This window comes from Channa argus, chromosome 17 (assembly GCF_033026475.1).
Source record: "Channa argus isolate prfri chromosome 17, Channa argus male v1.0, whole genome shotgun sequence".
In the NCBI taxonomy this organism is placed as follows: Eukaryota; Metazoa; Chordata; class Actinopteri; order Anabantiformes; family Channidae; genus Channa; species Channa argus.
In genome coordinates this window covers 16,535,395-16,557,663 of record NC_090213.1, presented here as the reverse complement: position 1 = coordinate 16,557,663, position 22,269 = coordinate 16,535,395, and the positions used below count along the sequence as shown (strand labels likewise).

The following is a 22,269-nucleotide window of genomic DNA, read 5'->3' as shown; positions in this document are numbered from 1 at the left end:
TCATCAAGAGCTGATACCACTTGTCAATATTAAACGTCATGTGACAAATCGTCCTCTTTGTGAGAACGAAGGCAGAGACTGGGTCATAGGTCTCAAGACTAGAGTCTTCACACAGCAACCAATTAACGATTTTCTCTGCTGACTGTCAGCCAGATTTGCACTGACCAGGACCAACTAGGTCCAGCCTGTTGTCATGACCAGATCACATTCATAATTGGCTGTACAGTCATTAAGTTGGGCCTGCCTCAAGCTAAGGGAGACTCTGTAATAATAATTAATAACTGATTGGTGGTGTGAAACCACAAACTTTAATTGATCAGTTAATATAAAACATTAAATTGTTTGCATATGAAAAAAAAAAAAAAACCTCCAGTTCCCATATAACCTTAGTAGCAGAGCAGCATTCATACTATTGTAACACTACTGTAACTGCTGTTCTCTTCTCTTCTACGGATCTACAGAGGATCTATTAAATCAGAACGCACTTTTAATGCAGCTAAGTTGAAAAACGTATTTGATTTGTGTGTAATTGTATTGAAATACGTAGTTTTATAAAATTTTAGTTATATTACTCAAGACTGCTCTCAAACTCTTGCTGCCGTGACAAGTAGCAACAGAGTGAAGGTTTAAAGAGAAAACAGCCACTGCTGAATTGGCCACACTCTCTACACCTCTGTGTAGATAACCTTGGCCTCTACCAGGATCTTTAGTAGAGTCATTTTTCGCACTGCAGCTGAATTCAAACCGACTGACCGACCCGCTCCCGCGCTCCCAATCCAGCCTTTAGTGTGAAAACAATAGTGCTGTGGCACTGTATCAGAAAAAGGAAAGAAAGCGAGAGATAAGAGGGAAAAAGTGGGTGGTGGTGGTGGTGGTGGTGGTGTGTAGGGGGGTGGCAGCGTCAAGAGTGAGACAGAAAGGCAACACATAATTTGGAATTCACAGCCAATGTGCTTGTGTGCTGAGACCTATCTGAGCCAAGTTTGTCTCTGATGCTGCTCTGAATTCTAAAATATCTCTCTCTCTCTTCCTAACTCCTTTTCCTCCCACCTCTTCCTATTCTTTTTTTTTTTTCTCTTTTTCATTCAGCCTCTTATATTTGTTCTACTTTTGGATGTACACGATGCTCCACTCTTTGTCTCTTTCATCTTCTCCTTCTGTCTCTTCATCACTGTGAGAATGGGAAAGCTGTGAAAACACGAGCATCCCCCAGAGGGGGGTCTGTCAGAGAGCAAAGGAGGTAGAGAGAGACACGCTGTTTGTTGCTTCTCACTGAATTTTTTATCTTAATCCATGAAATTTACATCAAGTGGTCAGGGCTAAGGCCACAGACCACATGGGTACATTGTAATAATGTTGCTCTGTTGTCCAGCTTGAGTGGTTATTACTTTCTGTTGCTCTACTGAAACAGGGATGTGAGGATGATGTGGTGTATGCGTATCAGAGGATGTACTACATAAAGTCTTCCCCCTGTAGTGCCTTTGGTTGACACGGATGACAGACAGATGTCCCTGAAGAGTCCTCGTATCATGTTTGAAGTGTCAGTGCCTGTGTACTGAGGTGAAAGAATTTGTTAAAGGAGCCTGTGAAAATGTGTGCGTGCTGTGAGTGTTTATATACTGTATGTATATGTGGCTGAAAAAGTGCGAGTGAGCGCGTGGGTGGGTGTGTATGAGAATCCCAGAGCGAGAAATAAAAAGTGCGGATGCTTGTGTTACATATGTTTGTGTGCAGCCGTGCATTCACTGTTGGAGGGAAAATACAAGACGCAAAAAGGCTTTTGGTGTAATGTGCATTTAAGTGTGTCTTTGTTTTCAGTCAAAGGCGAAGGTGTGCTGATTAATTATTAATAAGCACAGGCATCAAGCTCCTGACTTGATTATTCTGCGTCAGCTCACAAATGGCAGGGATATTACTTAACCAGAGGAGGAACTTTGTAATTTTTTGCCATCTTTTTCTAAGTAATAAATAAAACTATAATTCATTGGTAAAATGTAAGTGAATAATTGCAAAGATTTACTAGTCTACCATAGCAATCCATATGTTTTCTAAAATAACACTGTCAGTGTACCGGAGCAGGTCCACTTTGAAAAACACCACACCAACTCGCAGCCAACCATGTTGTTAATTAAAACCAAAAAAGTTGCTTCTTTTTTTTTCTTTCTAATATTAAGCACTACACCCAGGGCTGGATTACCAACCAGGCAAAGCAGACTACTGCCCTGAGGCCCAACACTCCCAGGGACCTATTAAGTCCCAGTTTCACTTCAAGTCAGTTGCTAGAAACTAATTCACTGCAAATTTGTTTTGCAATATTTAAAGTTTAATATTAAACTGATGCAGGTCCTTCATTATTAGCTTATCTTGAAGCCACATGCTGCTGACAGGCACTGTGTCAGAACCTAGACTTAAGACTTAATACCTCAATAAAATTATCTTAATAACATTGCCACAAATTTGGTGATTAATGACAAATTTCAAGGAGAAATTGTAAATGATAATTTCAGTTATCTTTTTAAACTGATGTTATTTTCAACAATATCCACTCATACACTAAAACTAACAGAATTACCTCTACTCCTGTTCAGAAGTCTGGTTCAGCTTATTTGTCTGTGCTGAAGACCTCTAAAGGACTGAAAATGCACCAGCCAAAAACATTGCTTCAGTGGATGTTCGTTTTAAAACACTGACTGAGAATTGTATTTAGGATTGCACCAAATGTTTGGAATTGTTTTACAGTGGTCAGACAGAGGCAAAATTAAACTATTCAACTATTTATGTGGTGGAAATATAGCAATTTAGAGCATTTTGGGAAACATTAATAAAACAAAACCTCACTCGGTGAAGTGGTGGGTTAAGATAATGTATTTCTAATCATTTTTGCATAATAATGACGCTCTATGGCACAGATAAACACGCAAGCCCAGGCTGCAGGCTGACAACATTACCTGTGAGTGGAGGCAATTCATCATCGCTTTTAGCATCTGTATGGGGACTGCTGAAAATATTTAAATAATGTCACAAATTAACCTTTAATTCTGTTATTAATGACACAGTGTTTCCCAAATTCTTATATAACTGTGTACTATGGCATGTAAAGATCGACCTCACAAACATATGACCATTCACCATCTGGTAGCTAGTGTGCCAGTTAAGCTCAGCCTGCTGTGAAAAGTCATTATGTCAAAGTGTTACCCCCGGGGATGGTACAAATCTAGTAATCCGGTGCTATACATTGACCTGAAACAAAGCGGCCAACGTGTAATGTTCTTGTAACAACAACCTTTAATTATCATTAGTTACTTTAAATATCGGATATAAAGCAGAACACAGACAGTTGTATTAGCTGCTAAATTAGAATAATACAGTACTGGAGATAGAAATGACTGCTGTTCAGCTACGAAGAAATACTTATTTATCAGCAACATTACAAAGTGCTGAGTGTATACACTACAAGAAACTACTGTAGTTGTGAAAACAGCTGCGAGGTAGATTTTTCCAGCTCTTTATTTCTGTGGGGGGAAATCAAATGTGGGTGGTAAGAAAATACAAAGTCAAATAAAAAGCTGTAAGGCTATCAGAGGCCACGAGGCACAACCCTGATAATATCTATCTTTTCCTGCCGAGGCAGGGGAACTTGATAGAAGCAATATATCGATGGCCATAGACGCACTAATGCACACAGGTGCACATCAAATATCTTACATTATGTCTGTCAGAGAACGAGGCAGAAAGAGGAGAAAGTTAGATGGGGAGGCAGACATGGTTAGACATAAACACATGGAGACAGAAGGGAAGGATGGATGAGGAGAGACAGGTAGGAATGAATAATGCATCTGTACCCCTGCATTTATACATGAAAATATACATGAATTCACTTATGTTTGCATGTACTATAACATATATAAAGATAACAGGAAATAGGTATGGTACTTGGTGTGCAGCAGTCACCCATGTCATTTCACATCTTGTGTCTGCACTAGGGTTTTCAATTATCCAGCAGCCGCTGGATACTTTTTTCCCTGTGAATTAGCATGAGGGGAAAACTCAAGAGGGTAATGGAATTCTGTGGGCTGTCACTTCTTTATGAAACATGAACCTGATTTGTTGTCAATATGTGTAAAATAACTCCAGGGCTAAAGATGAGCACATGAATCCATGTGTGAAGACATCCAGAGCATCACCCAGCAGAAAAAATGCTCTTATGAATATGCTTAATCTCAGTGCAACACACAAGTGCAAAACATGAAAACCCCCAAAATGTGGATACTACTACTACTACTACATTGGTTTTTGAGTAAAATTTGAAGCGTTTTAACTCCTCTCTAACTTCAATCCCTGTTGAACACAAACAAGAAAACAAAGTTTATGTTTTAAACAAAAGCAGCTCCATTTCAAAGGGGTTTAACTTCATATTTTAAACTGAAATGTCATATTATCCATGTGGTAGCGATTTGAATTTTTATTGAAATGACTTTGGATGGAGTGCTGCATATTTTTAAGTCATCTGCTACAGAGAATGTGTTGCAACATTTGCAGAGTCTTTATCCTGTCAGGTGTCTTGCTGTGATTTCCACCTTAATTGGAAACCAAAAGAGCTGTCAGACATAAAATTTGATGGAGCGTTCTCCATTTCTGCAGCGCCTGACTCTAACTTGTCACCTATGATGTCTCTACAGGAGTGAGCCACGGTGGAGCGAGCTAAATCGAATTCACACTCACTCATACTGTAGATTTTAAGCAATGTTAAAGCCTTTTTTTCTGGCGGTTAAGGCAAACATAATATAAACTATGACAATTGTTTGTTACATTTTCTCCATCCATATAGATATCTATGATAGATATCATCAACCTTGACATATTTCCAGCTGCGGGTGATTAAAATGGATATCCCAGTCAAAGGGTTGTATCTTCAAAGGAAGAGACAGTACAGTCTTTCTTTAATAACCATATCATATTTTACGAGTTTTGAAAGTACAAACTTTAATTATATTTATTACAAGCAGGAGATTTATTTATATGTGATAAGAGTACATCAATGTCTTTTAGGAAGTCTCTTTTAAGTTACTGTCTTCGATTGTCCCGTCTTGGGAATTTTTCTAGATAAATGATGTAGTAGAGAAGGGATTCTTAAGGATTTCTCTCACTCTGTGAATGTGTGTGGGTGTGTGTGTGTGTGTGTGTGTGTGTGTGTGTAAGCCTAAATCCATGACAGAAATACTGTAAGCCGTGGGCTAGATGTGTTGGTCGTGACTCACGCATTCTCTCGCTAGGGACTGCACATGACTCCAGGTGAAGATTATCCAAGTTGTAACACACGCACACACACCAACACACACTCACACACACCTAAACTTGTACATACCCCACATAGACACAACTACAAATCATTGTGCTATTGCCACAAGCTCCCCTCTTGTCTAATCCTTCACTAAAAAGTCACCTGAGATACAAACATCTTTGATAAATGTTTTCGACGCAGCTTTAGGTTCACACTTCAGCATTTGATTCGTTACTTGTCTTCTTATATGCAACATGAATCACAAGATGTCACCTGCCAAGGATTTTACACCCTGCATTTACAAAACAAATGAACTCATAAATGAAATACGCGTAATGGTAAAGTGTTTTGCTCACCTCCTCAAATTACCCCAAATTGCCCCTTAGATTTCAGACCAAGCATGCAGTTGTTCTTAGCAGTTAGAATGTAAACACTACAATCAGCATTTTAATTCATGATTGCCAAACAAGCCGTAAGCTAATCACGAGGAGAAGGGAGAGGAGATAATGAAGAAAGCAAAAGAGAGGAGTCAGTGATTAGGTCTTTCCTCCAAATGTGTTTTTCTTGGTGCTCTTGGCTTTGCACATTTAAAAAAATAATAAAAAAAATACGCATTTCATCTTTTTTTTTTGTCAGAGTAAACTGGAACAAGAAACTTGAGTCAAGGTCAGTGAAAGACATTCATGGCCTCCTGGTGAAATGTTATTCAAAAGGAACTTTGAGTACGCAATGAAAGCCTGCAGATATCATTTTCCTTTTTGTTGATTCTACCACTTTATAAAATATATTTATAAATATATATATTCAGCTGTTTAAGACATTGTAATGTGCCTTACGAGACTGTGTGCTGATTCTCAGGTAGTGAGAGTCATTTCAAGGCTAATGTAATGGCCTTGAGCCTGATGAGGCCTTTGGTTAGACATATAGCCAGAACTGACATAATGTCTTTAACCTTTTGCTCCAGATTAATTGCTGAACACAAAATGCGGACAGCCAGGACCTGACATCTGTCAGTTATTATCTAAAGACATTTCACTGAAGTCTGCGATCTAAATGCATATCTAGCACATGTAAACCTTGGGGACACAGCAGAGTTGTATTAAGTGAAAATTAGACCAGGTTCACATTGTGGTAACCATGGTGGAGACAAAGGTGGGACAAATGACATAGTGTTCTCAAGATCCAACAACAAACACTGAAAGAGAGGTCAAGTAGTGGTTTATTTTCCTCAAAGTCTACCAGTCTCACAGCTGAATGTTCACTCAAGGTCTAATTCATTATTTACTGTTTACCTGTGGCAAAAGTGCAGTTTTTTTTTTTTTTTTTTTTTTTTTGGTTTCTGTTCAATAACGGTGTAATTGTAGTAAAAAGGGAGCCTTGCAGCGCCATGTTTTTTGCCAAGTATTATACAGTATAGTTTAAGGCTACAATGTTAATAATCACATGAAGCCCACTTTGTTTGTACAGACTTGGTTGTCAATAAATCATTTGAGAAATTACTGGTGCAATGTTGCCCATACAGCAAAGTAAATTCAGATAATCCTGCTTTTCTAAATGTATTGGCAAAATCTACATTTACTTTTTTTCTATTAATAAATTCATGTTAAAAATGAAGACATTCGCCACCCAATGACTCGAAGCCAAATTACAGAAGAAATTTCATGCAATTACTCAGTCAGTTATAAACATGCAGGGAGGCGTTTCCCACATTGCCCTTACAAGCTACTGTACATCTTTAGCAATTTCTTTCAATTCCTCCCTCACCTACACATGCATGGAAACCGACACACACGCGCACACACACACACACACACACACACTTGCTTTATCACTCTATAAATGTAAAGGCAGCTCAAAACAGCTTTTTGTTGGCCCTCATCTTTGCAGAGCAGATGGCTGCTTCTCTGCACCACATGGCCAGCACTCGGGAAATGAGGGAAGCTCTTTAAGAAGAAAAAGACTTTCAATCTGCTTAAGCAACTGTAGCTCCTCCTCAACATCACATCCTTTTTTGCATGGCGTCAGCAGCAAATCTCCCACCGCCGCCACCACCTCTACATACCTCCACTGCAGTGATTTGATGCCCTGCATACTTCTAGCTTCTGTTGATGATTATGTAAATACATGATGCTTATGTAAATCAGTCAAATACAAGGTCACAAAGTAAGATTATTAAGATGCTGCATGGATACACAGTCAACTGACCAAGAGTTCCAACTCGCAACCCCCTCCCAGTTCCCTGGTTTCCATCATGTTTCTCCAACATGTGGGAACATGCTGCATATGTATGGAGAGTTGCATTCATTATTCATGCTGGGAGTCAGTTTGAATGTGGAGAAGAAGTAGTGATATACTGGAAGAGGATGGTGAGCAGAGACTTAGGGAAGGGGAGTAAATTTTTTATTTTTACTTTAGGGGTCTGCGCTATTTTTATAATTTGGTTCGAAGCCTGCATTTGCAATAGGTAAACCTCAGAGGTTTATTAATGGTCATCACCTGGCCAGCTACTGCATGCTTTTGGTTGTGATGCTAGAAACATGTTAGTGCTTAGTAAGGGTAAAAAAACAAGCTTAAATTAATGTACTGTAATTGATTGGCACTAGAATGGCCAAGAAACTGTTCATAAGTAGCTTGAACCAAATGTTCAGCCTCAAACCAATTACATGACTGACTGGAGTGAGAGGTCTTAAGCTGTTAAATAATCCTGAACTCTGAATGGACAACATTAGTACTTACGATGTGGAGCATGATGTAGTCACCCAGACGTGGGGCACTGTCAATGCGGACGAGGATGCCATCCTTGATGGTAGTGCTAAAACCAACTGCCAGCCTGTCTGTCCGTGTGCTTGGCCTCTCATTACTGGGCCACGTGTATGTGATCAGCCCCCCTCCTTTACCGAAGATGTAGGTGGTGCCAGCTGTGGAAACAAGAGGTAAAAAAAAAAAGGACAGAAATTTGATTTATTAATAAATATAGAGATAACATTCAAATTCGGTTATGTACAAACACAGCCAAACCTGACACCAGGGAGTATAGTGTCGTCACCAAAAAGCCACACTGTGACAAAACCTTTTCCAAACTACTTCTATTAGGTGCTAAATCTGCTAGAATACCTTCACAGCTAACTTACGACTTATCCAATGTAATTGTGTTGAGTTCTATTTTAGGGATTTAATGGTATTCAGTCACTACCACCTTTTGGGTGGAAGCTCCCCCGGTGCCATCTCTGACCTATCCAGCTCTTAAATATAGCCCTTTCCAGGGAATAACATCCACTATGGCCAGAACCGGATAAGTCTCCGAATCCTCATGTATTATATATGAGACCTGCAACCAAAGAACAAAGGCTGGCACAAGAAAGGAGAGAAGGGAGAGAGAAAAAAAAAAATCGAAGCTCCTTCGTCGGGTTTAATTCGACAAATGCAGCGTAGAAAAAAAAGGGATCCAGTACTTGTGTGTGTGAAGGGGGGGGGTGACAAAGTGACAAAATTTTATTACCTAGGCCACTATGCAGATTTGTGTCAGATTAGAAGCTCTGATTGGCCCTGGGCCACAAGATACGTCAAAGTTGTTGGTGGATTTCCTTTTTTAATCATCACATGGAGCAGAAAAAAAAAGATAGAGAAAAGTTTAAATATTTGGTTGCAGGGTCGGATTCAATTCCAACTTCTGAACATTCCCCAAGGTGCGTCAGAATTAAAACACTCAATCCTTGAGCCGCTTAGCCATCTCGTCTACATTAAGGCAAAGATAATCAAGAGATCAAAGGCATTAGACCTACAGCAGATAGACTGGTGGGTGAATCAATATGGGAGACGAAACAGACTCCTGTGACCTAAGGATAGTGGAAAATATTCGGCCCACCTCTGGGGCGGACAGGGGATTACTAATGAAGTCTGGGTTTTTACATCAACGTTTTAATTTATTTTTTCCTGCCTCGATCCTCCCTCTGCTTCTGCCTCTTTCAGCGTGTCCTCACTTTTCCATTCACTTCTTCTCCAAGTCACCTGAACATCTGTTTGGCCTTGTGATGGTTGCCCAGCTGTCTCAGAGTTTCCCCTATGAAGCGGCCAACAATCTGCTCTGTGGTCCAGAATACCCTGGAGACTGCAAGAACATATGGATGAGAGGGAGTAAGAGAGACGGAGACACTCTGACGACCAGATGAGTGTGTCTATTTGCCTCGAGGCTCACAGAACAGGTCTGCGTTTTACACATCTTGGGTGTCAGGACTGCAAAACCACCGGCTAAGGTCGACGATGTGACATGAAAAATATGTAAGCAAGTGAAGCATTTCGAAGCCTCAAACAATTGCTTGTAACTAATAACCATACATGGTTTGTTTAACACAGCCTCTGTTTTTCTGAAGAAAAACAAGAAAATCTCTCCATTGCTCTCAATGACTTTTAAACTATTGAAGCTGATGGTTGCATCATGTATCACCTGCCTCAAATAGCTCATTTCCACCGTGACATGATGTCTGGCTGAAAACAAGGCCCAAGTGCAATGAAGACAACAGATAGCAGCCTGCAGCCAGGTTGCACTGGATCTGGCCCCACTGTCTTATTGCCTTAAAGTTTCTTCTTGCCAAAAGAGTTCAGGCAGACTTGGGATCAGTTTCCCCGGCTAAGGAGCAAACTTCGTCTATCTAATCTAACACACACTTCTTTTTTTCTGGAGGGGATGACGATGATGAGCAGCAAAGATACAAGCACCCCGGGGAGCCAATTATCACATTGAGGAGATTTGCTTAGTGTTTCAAGAAGACAATGTTCAGCACGAAACACACACAGGCAGCCACATGCACGCCAACCGACGGGCACAAATGCACATCGTGATGCTCAAATATGAAAGTGTGAAAACACATGTGCATACACACAAACACTGAAAACATGATGCCTTCTCACATACAATTGCACAAGTGGGTGATTATCCGCACAAGTACAGAGAACAGAGAGAACCCGAGATTGCCGAAATGTAGCACATTTCCCTAACAACCTGCTGCGCCCAGACTGCACGGGCTGTATTTCCACACAGACAGGAAGTCCGCTGCATAACAACTCATGCATTCATAGTATGCGAAACTGTCATCTTCTCTGAAGAATCTTAACAGAGGAACAGGACCATGCAGATGGGCAGTACAGTAAGTCTGCAACAGTTAGGCTAAACTACTAAAGTCAGTGTTTTTAGGTGATTAACTTTACTACAGAGCAGGAGGGGCTTTTCCCATGTGATAGGGATATACATACTATGTGTGAGAAGCACATATAAGTAAAAGTCATTCCAAGGTTTTATTTTACCCGGTTTTAAAAATGAGCAATACTGAAAGCACATTGGCAAAATGCCAAAGAAAAGGGAGCTTTTCTTCATCCATATTTACTAAATCACCATGTTCCTATTGTTTTCTAAATTAGCCTAGATTCTTCACATTAGTACTTTAAAACCTTTCCACGGTGCATCTAAAAAAAAATGATGTTCCTCACTGTCTGGAAAAGAAGTTCATTAATAGGGCAGCCAAGGAATTTCTGTAACAAAGTGTGTGATTTGCTTCTTAACAGAGCAGGAAAGGCTTTGAAAACATACAGTAGAACATCTAATGCACTATGTTGATCCAGCAACATAATAAAGCAGTAAGGTAACATTACAAATCAAAGTTCGTTCCATTTTGTAGCCACGTGCACCTGTCTGTTCTGTCTTTACATTGTACAACTCCATCCTTGGCATTCTTTACAAGATGGACACTGAAAACTTACTGCCACCATTGCTTTCAAGGTTGAAACATTATGGAAGCAAAGCGCAGAAATAATGCGTTCAACACGTACACAGCTTTCACAGTTATGAAGCCCTGGTGAAAAGCCAACTGCAGGGAAAATACCATCAAAGGAATCAAATCTACAAACAGATTACTGCACAAGATGTTATTTTGGTGGATCAGACGGGACTTTCATCTCCATCTTTAAATAATGCAATCTTGCCGTGGCCAGGGGGTATTAGAGGGAGCCAATTGTAGTATGAGAATGCCCCATTGATTTGGGATGGATGGCGTGGGAGATCGGAAGCCCTGTAAAAATCTAATGACCCCCACTGATTTCCTTCAACAACTACCTCCAAATAAGACTAAAACTGTATGGTGTTAGTCTTGAAATAAAGGCATTGCGCTACTGTATTTTCTTTCCTCTGTTTTGATTCATTGCATCTGCTGTGTACTTCCATTTAGAGACAAACTGTAGATGAGAGACTAGGTCAAAGCCTTGGCCTCTATTTCGCAGAGGTCCCCCGAGGCGTGGGAGAGCAGACAGAAGGTCAGGACACCTGTCTGCACAACAGAACTATGTCCTGTCCTTCAGGCCCCCACGTGACACTGCCCAACAAGAGAAAAGTGGAGGAAAAAAAAAAAAAAAAGGAGGAGGATACATCATTTTCACACACAGCCACAAATGCTGAAAGGTCACTGGTTTCAATCCACTTGACCAGCGGGAAACATCTTTCCCATCAACCTGCACAGTCGCTGACAGCTCAGTCAGTGAATAGTGATTAGAAAACCAGATTAAAAAAAAAACTATTTATGTACATCACATATAGCCATGTGCTCCCATTCCTTTCACAATCTTTCATACATTTAAACTGTACTAGGCAACGGTGCTATCTACTGTATAAAAGCACAAAAAGAGCAAAGTAGCTGTCATGGTGGATGCCTGTTATAGCTGGGTAATTGGTTGAATTCAGGCTTCACGCCATGCCGTGATAAACACTCTGTTTAGAGGCAGTTGGTTGAAGACCTTCAGTAAAAGTCTGGTACTGTCTGTCCAACTGCAAAGGCTGCAGGGAGGCGGCAGTCAAGAACCTTCTTCCACTCTTTGTGGATGTTATTTGGTGTGTGTGTGTGTGTGTGTGTGTGTGTGTGCATGTGTATAGATAGCCAAAAAGAAAAGGTGGCACAACCAGCTATCCCAACAAGACACCGAATTGCAGTGCGTATAATTGCCATAAGCTCAATCTCTCCGAGTAGGAATCCATGCACACACTCAAAAGTCATCTGCATAGACAGTAATGAGTCCAAACTTCTTGCACACACTCATCCACAAGCACACACACACACACACACGCCATCATCTCCTTTCTCCTTGCTGTGTATGTGTGTGTTGTTTATGTGCTTTTATGTCTTTTCCTTTGTTATCTCTTGGGCTTTCTGCAGTGCTGGCACCCCAGGGGATGGAAAAAGAAGACAAACACGGTTTGATGTGGTCGAATTTTCTGCCATCGCAGAATGAGGAAAAGAAAGAGAAGCCTCAACAAAAAAAAAAAAAAACACAACAAAAAAAATCCTGAAACAGAGATGCAAAACGTAATTGCCTCCTCAATCACATTCAAAAGAACTCTATCACCACAATGCTTTCCCCTGCCGTGCTTCATACATGGAGAATTATTAGGCTTGCTGTCCTTCACACAACTACAATAAAGAATCATTGACAGAAGAATCAAATTGTGAGATACTGAGCTGTGTAATCACTGGGATTTATCTCCATTTTACAACCTCTTATCTTTTCATAATTCATATTTCCAACTGTTGCCTCTCCCCCTCTGGGATGGAGTGAAGGGCCAGATTGATGATTGAACTCTCTCTCTCTCTCTTAAATCAGCTGCCAGAAGCAAGTATGGAGCAAATGGTTAAAATACTGTAAATGTCTATGTGTGCTGTTGCAGTCTATGGAAAGCACACATAAAGTAAACAATGTGTGTGTGTATACGTGTCTCTTCATTGTCACCACACATGGTGGCCAAGTGGGCCATCTCTCATCAGTGACACTGAGCAAAATGCTGCATGTGATTGATGAAGGGCACTGTGCTGTGAAGAATGGCTCTGTAAGGAAAACAGCCAGCCCTGAATGATTTACACTGAGTGTTTCCCTGTTATAATAAGCTGTAGCATTACTACACTATATAGATTCACGCGCCAAAAACCAGCGGTAATAGAAGTAGAAGAAAAAGAGAAAAGAGAGGCTGAATGGACAAGAGCGTACACTGTGAAAAACTGGAAGCTGGATTATGATATATGAGCACACAACAGTCTTTAAAATGCATAGAAAAATTGGATTAAGACATATTGTTTATTGTTTTTTACCAAGATTTGTGTAGAACTGTTGGTAAAATACAAATCTTGGAGTCTAATGAAACTTCATTTGTATGTATCATTAGGAATGTTAGGTATCGTTACTGGAACAGAAGTTGGAGGAATTTTAAAAGTTGGCAGAAAAACTACCAAGCGGTAAAAACACAAAGTCTGAAGTTATGACTTTGGATGTTATTTCCCAGTCTACAAAGGGCATACAAAGGGATGTGTGGATTACTCTACAATGTATAACATTTTATCAAAGTCATATTCTAACTTTATGAGCCAGAGCCCACTAGCAAATGCAACAAAGCGAGGCAGAGGCTCAGGCTGCTGCTGCTTGGGCTGCAAAGCGGTACCAGTAGCTGGGATGATAAAGTCTGAGCCGCTGGGCAGCAGCTTCACTCGCTGGGATTGAGCAGTCAAATACTACAGTGGTTGTATTTGTGTTACAGTTGGCCAGTGATGCCAAGAGGAGCTAAGGCCTCTCTGCTGCAGTGAGATTTAGTGTTGACAGTTTGGTTGGAGTCAGTTGCTGGTGCCAGTGAACAGGGACTGCAGGTGTATGACAGGAAACAACCAATGTCTCCAGAAAGGGAACACATTGTCCTTCCTATTTTGGTGGCTTGTTTTGTCTGTCCAACAGTCCAAAACTAAGATACTTGTTTTACAATTATGCGCATTTACTGTATAAGAAAAAGGAAGTTACAAATCTAAACATGAGCAGCTGTCAGATGGAGACTGAGGTGTTCATTAAACTTTATAGTCAATTTAGAAAATGTTGTGTAGTTTAGTTTGTGCTATAGTTGAAATGCATCAAACAGGGATATTTGTAATATCCTGTCCACCACATATACATCCAAAAGAGTAGAGGACCACGAGTATAACAGAAAGAAGATTCACCTTTCTTATACAGAGTAAACAATACTGTCAGATTAACTAAACATTCAAATAAACTATTTTGTCATTCATGTAGTAAACCTAATCTCAGCTGAGCCTTCCATTAAGTGGGACTATGTAATAAGACATTCCGAAGGCCCTGCCCACCCACACAGGTCTTTTAATCTATTTCAATTAATTAGAACACAACTGTGAATTGTTTGAGCTCACCAAACTCAGTGCAGTCTTTGAACGCCACAGTTTGCCCATGGGATGATACTGTATTTACCAAGCCCTTTTCATTTTCTTTAACTAATTCTGCGACTGACCTAACTAGCTTGATAAGCTAGCCAGCTGTTAAAGCATTATTTCATGTCTTCATGACAGCTAATTCTTGCCTGTAGCCTGAAATTCGTTTGCAATGTTTATTACTAGATAGGAACATTTCAGACACAATAACTTCCACCACACGGTGAGATGGCTCAATCAAAAAGTTCTCATCTTTTTTGTCACCCTTCATTGGCCGGCGACATATACTTGACATATTTTCATAATGAACAGCTTGATTTGCCATCTGTATCATGTTGCTGAGGCAGGACCAGGGAGATGTAGAGAGGGAGAACAGAGGAGAGTGGTGGAAGAGTCACTTTCTTGCAGGAGCAGAGGGGTAAGACATGAAGAATAAAGGATGAAGAAACACAGATGGAGAGATAGAGAGTCAAGCGGCATAGACGCAAGTGTGAGATGTTCCAACACTCCCTCTTAGAGCAACGGGGAAGGGCTTTGTAACATTGGTGCCTTACTCAGAGACATGTCAAATCATCCTCAGATTGCTGCAGAACAGGAAGATCGACTCACAGACACCCATTAACAAAGCAGTCATGTATCCTCACTTCAGCTTCATGTAACACTGCAAAGGCGCAAATGTGAGTACACCGAAGTGCGAATACCCTCACACGCACGCACACACACACACACACACACGCACACACACACACTATTAGAGCAGAAGGTAAGCCATAACAACTCCCCCCTCATTACGGCCAAACTCAGATAGCCGGTCTCACCCTCTCCACCCTCTTCTCTCAGTCTCTCCCCCTCTCTGTCTCCCCTCCTGCTGCATTACTGACACTCTACTCTGTTGTAGCAGCAAGCGGACAGAGAGGAAGGGCTTTAAATGTTTTTTTTTCTCGGTCCTCTGGAGATGTCAGTTCCTATTCTCTCTGCTTGGAAAAGGAAGGGGATGAGGAAGAAGGAAAGGGGTCTGAAGAGGATTTCAGAGACTGGGGGAGGAGGGACAAAAAGAGGGGCAAAAGTGGGTGGGTGGGGCGGGGGGTGGGGTGCAGCTGAGATCCACACAACACTCCAGGCTACAAAGAAGACCTGTCTGCTATCTTTAATGCTGCGCGCTGCCACCAGTAGAATTTTTAGAGACGTTGCAGTGAGATGAAAGGAAGGAACGTGCAAGGTAGAATAGAAGCAAAAGGATGTTGGGTTAAAGAAGAAAAGGCATGCAGGCAAAAACTGGCAGCACAGGTTGAGCAAAGTCAGTTTAGGGTGATGAAAACATACAAAGATTGTAAGTAAGTAGCTGGGATGCTTCCAAATCAAAGCTCCGTAAAAACCTGATTCAATAGCAATAATCTTTTTCTAAAGTGAAAATTAGCATTTGGCAGCTGTAGTGTTGATGTTTTCACTGCTCTCAGCAAAATTAGGACATGAGTGTCTCCTTCCCATCATTCATAATGCATGATACAGAGTATATGTGTGAGACCTATCACTTGAGAGGCAGGCCACACCAAACCCTGCTGAGGATTAGGTGAAGGAGATCTCCTAAAGAATAAGGGATTCCAAGATGGCTCCGAGTGGAAGCATCATTTATAATTGAATCTCCCCCAGAGGATAGTGCAGCCTGTCTGCCTTTGCCAAGGCATCTCACAGAGCCCAGAACCCCTCTCTCCTTCCAGTCTGTCTCTGACTCTCATTCCCCCTTCTCTCTGCAATAACCGAAAGGCCCTTATACACAAATATAACACAGCAACCTCAGCTACTGATCTTATCCCAAGGCCCTTATGAATCAAACTCCTGTTGAAATCTTTACAAACTTGTCTATTTTGGGTAAAACTTTTCTCAAACACTGGATAATAAAGTTGATGCCCGATGTTCAAGGGATGTAACATTGTGGGATACGTCACCAGCATTTCTCCAAAACAAGATATGTTTTAGAGCCTACCTCTACTAAAACATTGAATATACTGGACTTCAATTGTAGTTACTTCTATATATTTCCATTATTGTATTTTGTGACTAGTGTATACTGTTCATTTAATATTGTACATTTTAGTAATTTCTATCTGAAATATGTTCAACCATCCCGTACCGTGCAGGTGTATGTGCTTTTTTTTTTTTTTTTTACCCATTGTACAGAGTGATAAAAGCCTGAGTTGAAAAACGTTGGCTGAATAAAAAGCAGACTCTTCCAGTGGGGCAGATAGTGTTGCAGAGTTATTTTTCACATCATGTCAACAAACCACAGTACCAAATGGATTTTGCTACTTCTGTTTGTTTGCCTCAGACTAGTTGTGTACAGAATGTAATAAGTCAACATGGACTGACTATCTGTCAAGCTGACTGCCACCTTTGCCACACCGAACAACCAGTTCCAGTGTTTGCTTGATGTATAGAGCACGTGTTCATTTCAAGCACTGATAATAACAGTAGCTACATAACTTCTTCACCTCTCTGCACCTTGGCTGAGTTCAACAGAAAATCTGATAATTAAGGTCACGCTTCCTCATATAGTCTACGCTGACATACAGCAATGCTGTTTTAAACGGAAGATGTGAGCTACAAACAAACTGCTGGCTGTGTATTTCAATTAATGTCCATTCTATTTATAAAACCTCCTGAGAAACTCTATTTCAGATGTCCACCTGCCTTTGAAAAATATGGATTAGAGTGCTGGATGGACGGATGCTAAAAGGAATCAATGTCTCGTATGAAGCAGTGCTAATCTTTCCTTTGATACCAAAAACATCAAATAGAGAAGCACTTGAACCCAAAGTGCTATACATAGTGATGGCTCTTCTTCACAGGGGAAAACAAGCAACGCAATCAAGCTGACAATACAGATCCCGGTTTCTGAGATCAAAATCAAACTGTGAATAAACATGCCTGATGACCTTTTTTGTTTGCTTGGTGTCTTCCTTTGTCTGAATTTGATGATTGCCCGCTGAAACACAGCATCATTGTTTTTTCTAAGGCTGGACCAGCTGTGCCTGTGGTTGGCATAGCAACCGCATTCTAGCCACCAATGACTGTGACAAACCTGATGTCTTCTCCAACTCTACCTATACCGGTGCCTCTACAGCTCAATGATGAACTCTCAAGGAGTTTTTCCTCCCTGTCCGTTCATCCAGAATGAACGGAAATACTTAAATGTTGATTGTAGCGCATTCCTTACATCTCCTGTACTCTCCGCATGACACACGAGCAGAAAGAAACACACACACATAAAATGCAGGCTACAGTGTAAGACTGAAGAAAAATTCAATCAAGTTTGTACTTTTCAGAAGTTTACCCAGCTGCCTCCCTCTAAGCCAAGGACTTCAATTCCACAGTAACATTTAAGGCAGCGCTCCCTGTGGCCCCCTTTTCTCACTAAACACCTCTTCAATTTAAGCTGACCATCAATGGCAACCTTGATGAAGTGATTGGTTTTGACAGGTAGCTCTTATTTCAGTGTGACATGCATTGAAACCTGTAAGGTGCACAGGGTCCACAGTTAAGTGCACTAGTCTCCCATTCTTTTATGGAAGCAATCAGTACACAGTAATGGTCATTCATCAAAGTGAATCAGAATCCATCTCTCTGTGGGGCTTCACCTGTGTGCACTGCCGCACGCCTTGCTAACATTTATGGTGCTTCTATGGTATTATTTCATACAGTGGGAGGTAAGAGTTTCCAAGTAATGGTCTTTGACACGTTGACTTTGAATGACACTTAGAGCTGAGCTTAGGCGTTGGTAACGCTCAAGTGAGACTTTAGGTGGTAATCACTGAGAACTCATAAAAGTTAATGTTGTTGTGTGTGAGAAATTCTGTTAAGATGTAAGTTATGTTTGGTAAGACAGGTGCATTGCTAACAGACGTGGACAAAAAAAAAAAAAAAAAAAAACCCATTGGAGAAACTAAACATTTAGAGCCAAAAGTGTCATTAAAAGGTTTGATTATGAAAATTATGTCCATCACACTGTATGTTTTGGCCAATACAGTCACTAACCATTAACAAAATTCAACTAACTCCCAGTGATTTTAGACTAAGGGCTTCAACAAGTATATTTTAGAAATATTCCAGCCATCCATCCAGTAGAGCTCTGAAGAGTTGTCAAATCTATGCCAAAAAGAATTAGAGCCTTTCCTACAGCTCACGGTGGCCCAAAAACCTAGAATTGCCACATCAACAACAATAATGATTCACTAATATAATGGGGCAACATGTGCATGTGGTGTAAGAACCACGTGGAATATCTGGAAGTCATAAACATTTTTCAAAACATACACACACTATTAACATTCTTTCAGTCCTTCTCTTAGGCTCAGAAACACACATATGAAGACACACAACAAGATAGATAGCACCCTCTCTGATGGAGTATTTATCACTGCAACTGGGTACTGATATAGGAATAGTACAGTTTTCCGATTCCAATTCCCTCTGGCACATGGTTTAACTTCAGGCCTCTATTCAATGTGTCACCCTTATAATTAATGTTCTCCCTCTCTTCAATTCAGCTCCACTCTCCGTTCTTCTCCCAGCTTCTCTTTCCCAACCACTGACCAACTACGTTGACCCAGTCTTGCTGGTAGTTCTTCCCCCTGCTCGAAGGGCACTGAACCTGAGACAAAACACAGTGGTGACTCAAGCCAAGGGAGGAAAATTTGGCAGTACAGCCACAATCCATCTCCTGTTAGTGATTTTACCACAAAGCTGCAGAGAGGTTGGTGCTGCACCACCTCCTCTGTGATCAGTCTACCATTCTTTATCAAAAAAAGAGAGAATGGGTTTAGGTGGAGGAGGGGAAAGGAGGAAGCAGAACAGCCACTGCCATGCAGCTTATCTGCAAATGCACAAGAGGAGTCACAGTCCATGAGAGATGGGAGGAAGGGACAGACGTGGGTTAAATGGTTATTTTTGAAAGCTGGAAATAACGGAATCCTTAAGCACAAGTTATAGATTGGCGATATGCCAGTCGCACTGATAACAAGAAAAAGACACCATGTTAGCAAGTGTCCAAGAAAGATTGCATACATCTGCATGCGGATGTAAGCCTGCAAGCCTGGAGTCAGCTTATGGATGTGCGTGCAGATGTGTATGCTCATCAGTGGTCAAGGCTTAGCTGAATTTGCCTGGGGTGAGGTTGAGAGGGCCCAGAGGAATTGGGAGGGCAGTGGGATGGAACACCCTGGCCTCTCAGTGTGTCTTAGTGTCGGCCTAATTAAAAGCTGGTCAAAAAAAAAAGCTCTCCGTGTTGTTGTTGCCGCTGTTCGGTGTGTGTGAGTGAGGGAGTAAAAAAGAGAGAGAGTATGTGGATGTACTTATAAATGAAAGTGTGTCACCTGTACTAAGTCCTTTCATTTGATTTTGAGTACAGCCTATTTTGGACTGCTTCAAATTTATTAAATAGATTGCTTGTCCTAAGGAAGCACATGTTTTTCTGGAATGTGCCGGCACAAAAAAAAAAAAAAATCACATTGTCCTTCTAATCCTTCTGTGTTGTCATTGGAATGTTATATTTCCCAGGCCTGAGAAACTTTTTTCCAAAATATTAGATTTATTAAATATAAACTATATGTATATGAACACTATTATTAGAAATGCTGGGATGCAGTCTAAATTGCAAATAAAATGAGAATTAATGATTTGTAAATCGTTTGAAAACCATTTTTGACTGTAATTATTTTTAAGACAGCAATTCAAATTAAAATTGAGTTTACTGACATGTTGCATTGCCTATTCTTTAACACTCATTAGGGAGCTGAGGGGACAAGTTGCTTTCATTTTGAAAGCAATTTTTTTCCATTTCTTGCTGGATAAAACTTACTCAGTTGGTAAAGGCAGTCGTCAACGGACCACAGGGTCAGTGGTTCAATCCCCAGTCCCGGGTATATGTCGAAGTGTCTCTGGGCAAGATGGTGAACCCTTAACAGCCCATTCCCCTCCCCAGCTGTGCAGTGCTGGTCCAAGCCCGGCAGAAGTTGGGGAGGGTTGCGTCAGGAAGGGCATCCGACGTAAAAACTGCCAAATCAACATGCGGACAATGATCCGCTGTGGCGACGCTAAACTCGCGGGATAAGCCGAAAGGACAAAAAAATAAATAAATACATGTGCATTATTGCACCATTGCAGCATCACACATGCTTTCCCACTTTACTTGTGTTCACTGACAATGGTTTTAAGAGATGTTTATTTTCTATTCTATACAATGATCCAAATTATAGTTTTGAGTATAGACATAGCCTATAAATAAATAACCATGGTTAGTGCCCGGCCCTGAAGTTGAATAACTCTGCTTTGTGGATCAGAATATGTGCCTGCCACTTTCTGCTGGTCAAAGTTTGATGTAAGTAAGTCAGAATACAGAATACCTGCTACCTGTATAAACTTTTTTTGTTCCCTCTTTTTCTTGTCTTCTCTATCGTCTCCTTCCTCTCCCAACCTTCCATTCATACACCCAAAGACCACCTACTACTGCAGATGAGCTCGGTTGCTGTCTTTAAATATGTACTTAACTGAAATGAAGAAAAATTTAAAGGAAGAAGCATCAGCTTTTAACAGCTCACGAAATGTGAAAGATAATCATCATTGTGTGAGTGTCAAATGAATGGGGGAATTGCTGCTTGGATATAGAAAACAAAAAACACACCTACAGTATTATGCTTATATTGCTGGCATGAAATTAAGAAAATGCACAAGAAAGTCAAAGGCAACCTCCAGTGTGAAGAACCCCCTAAGCTACTATTGACAATACGGGCAGGAACCAAAAATGCATCATTCAAATATGTTTTGGCGTGTCCTCATTTAAATGTTTTTTCTGTCCTTGCCCTGGTATATTGGCACAAAGTATGCGCTCATTTTTTTTCCCTCTGACACCAAATTGAGAAATTTATTCCACTGCCCTGGGGAGTAAAGCTCATTAAAACATATCACTACTCCTGTCATATGGAGACCTACCAATAGACGCACAATCCATTTCTGTTAAAATGACAAAACAAAACAAGATATGAGGTGACCTACACACTTTTAAAAATGTTGCAGTAGGCAGGCAAGGTGACAGGGTCCATTGCATAGTCTAGACATGAGCTCTTGTTTCATCAAAGGGAAGACATCAATCCATGGGTTGAGCCAATAGAGCAACAGGTGCCACAGTCTCACAGAGCCTATCAGGATCTGACTTTATTTTACTGCAGAGTTGGATATGAATACTAATAACGATGTGTATGACTGTGCAGGCACAGATATCAGCATAGTTTATGCAAGAGGAGCAATGAACCTTGCTTTATGCTGTAGCTTAATGTACGTACATCCACACTGAGAATTATTTGTAGTGCTTTGTATGTAGGAGACTGAGGCCTTTCAACAGAACATTCAATATTGCAGCGATAGTCTCGTGTCTGGTGTTGTGGACAAAAGGCATATGATCTGTATTACATACAGTAGTAGGGCTATTCACCTTGAGGTGACACAGCAGGCTGTGGGAGTAGAATAATAATGCACTGACTGTGAGGAAAATTCAAAAAGAGAATTTAAGAAAACTACACACAAACCACAAACTACCATTTGTCCCCATCAGAACCCACAGTTGCCGTGTACCAAAAACGGTACAATACGAAACTGAATCCCCTCTTCTTCAAAAATCTCACTCCACAGATCCACCTGAATTTCTAAATCCACTCTTATCAAAATACTTTCTTATCTTGTGCACAACCTTGCTACCGC

General features: G+C 40.8%; 1 protein-coding gene across 10 annotated transcripts in view; it reads right to left on the bottom strand.

Moving 5' to 3' along the window:
* The window catches only part of LOC137102546 (neurexin-3b), a 268,103-nt gene that overhangs the window by 60,953 nt on the left and 184,881 nt on the right, over positions 1 to 22,269 (bottom strand). For all 10 annotated transcript variants that reach the window (XR_010911241.1, XR_010911242.1, XM_067482174.1 and 7 more), the window contains one exon: positions 8,018 to 8,199. Coding sequence is in view for 8 of the 10 variants with exons in the window: in XM_067482174.1 (XP_067338275.1) it covers positions 8,018 to 8,199 (182 nt within the window). In the remaining 2 variants the exon portion in view is untranslated. The remainder of the gene's footprint in view (positions 1 to 8,017; positions 8,200 to 22,269) is intronic.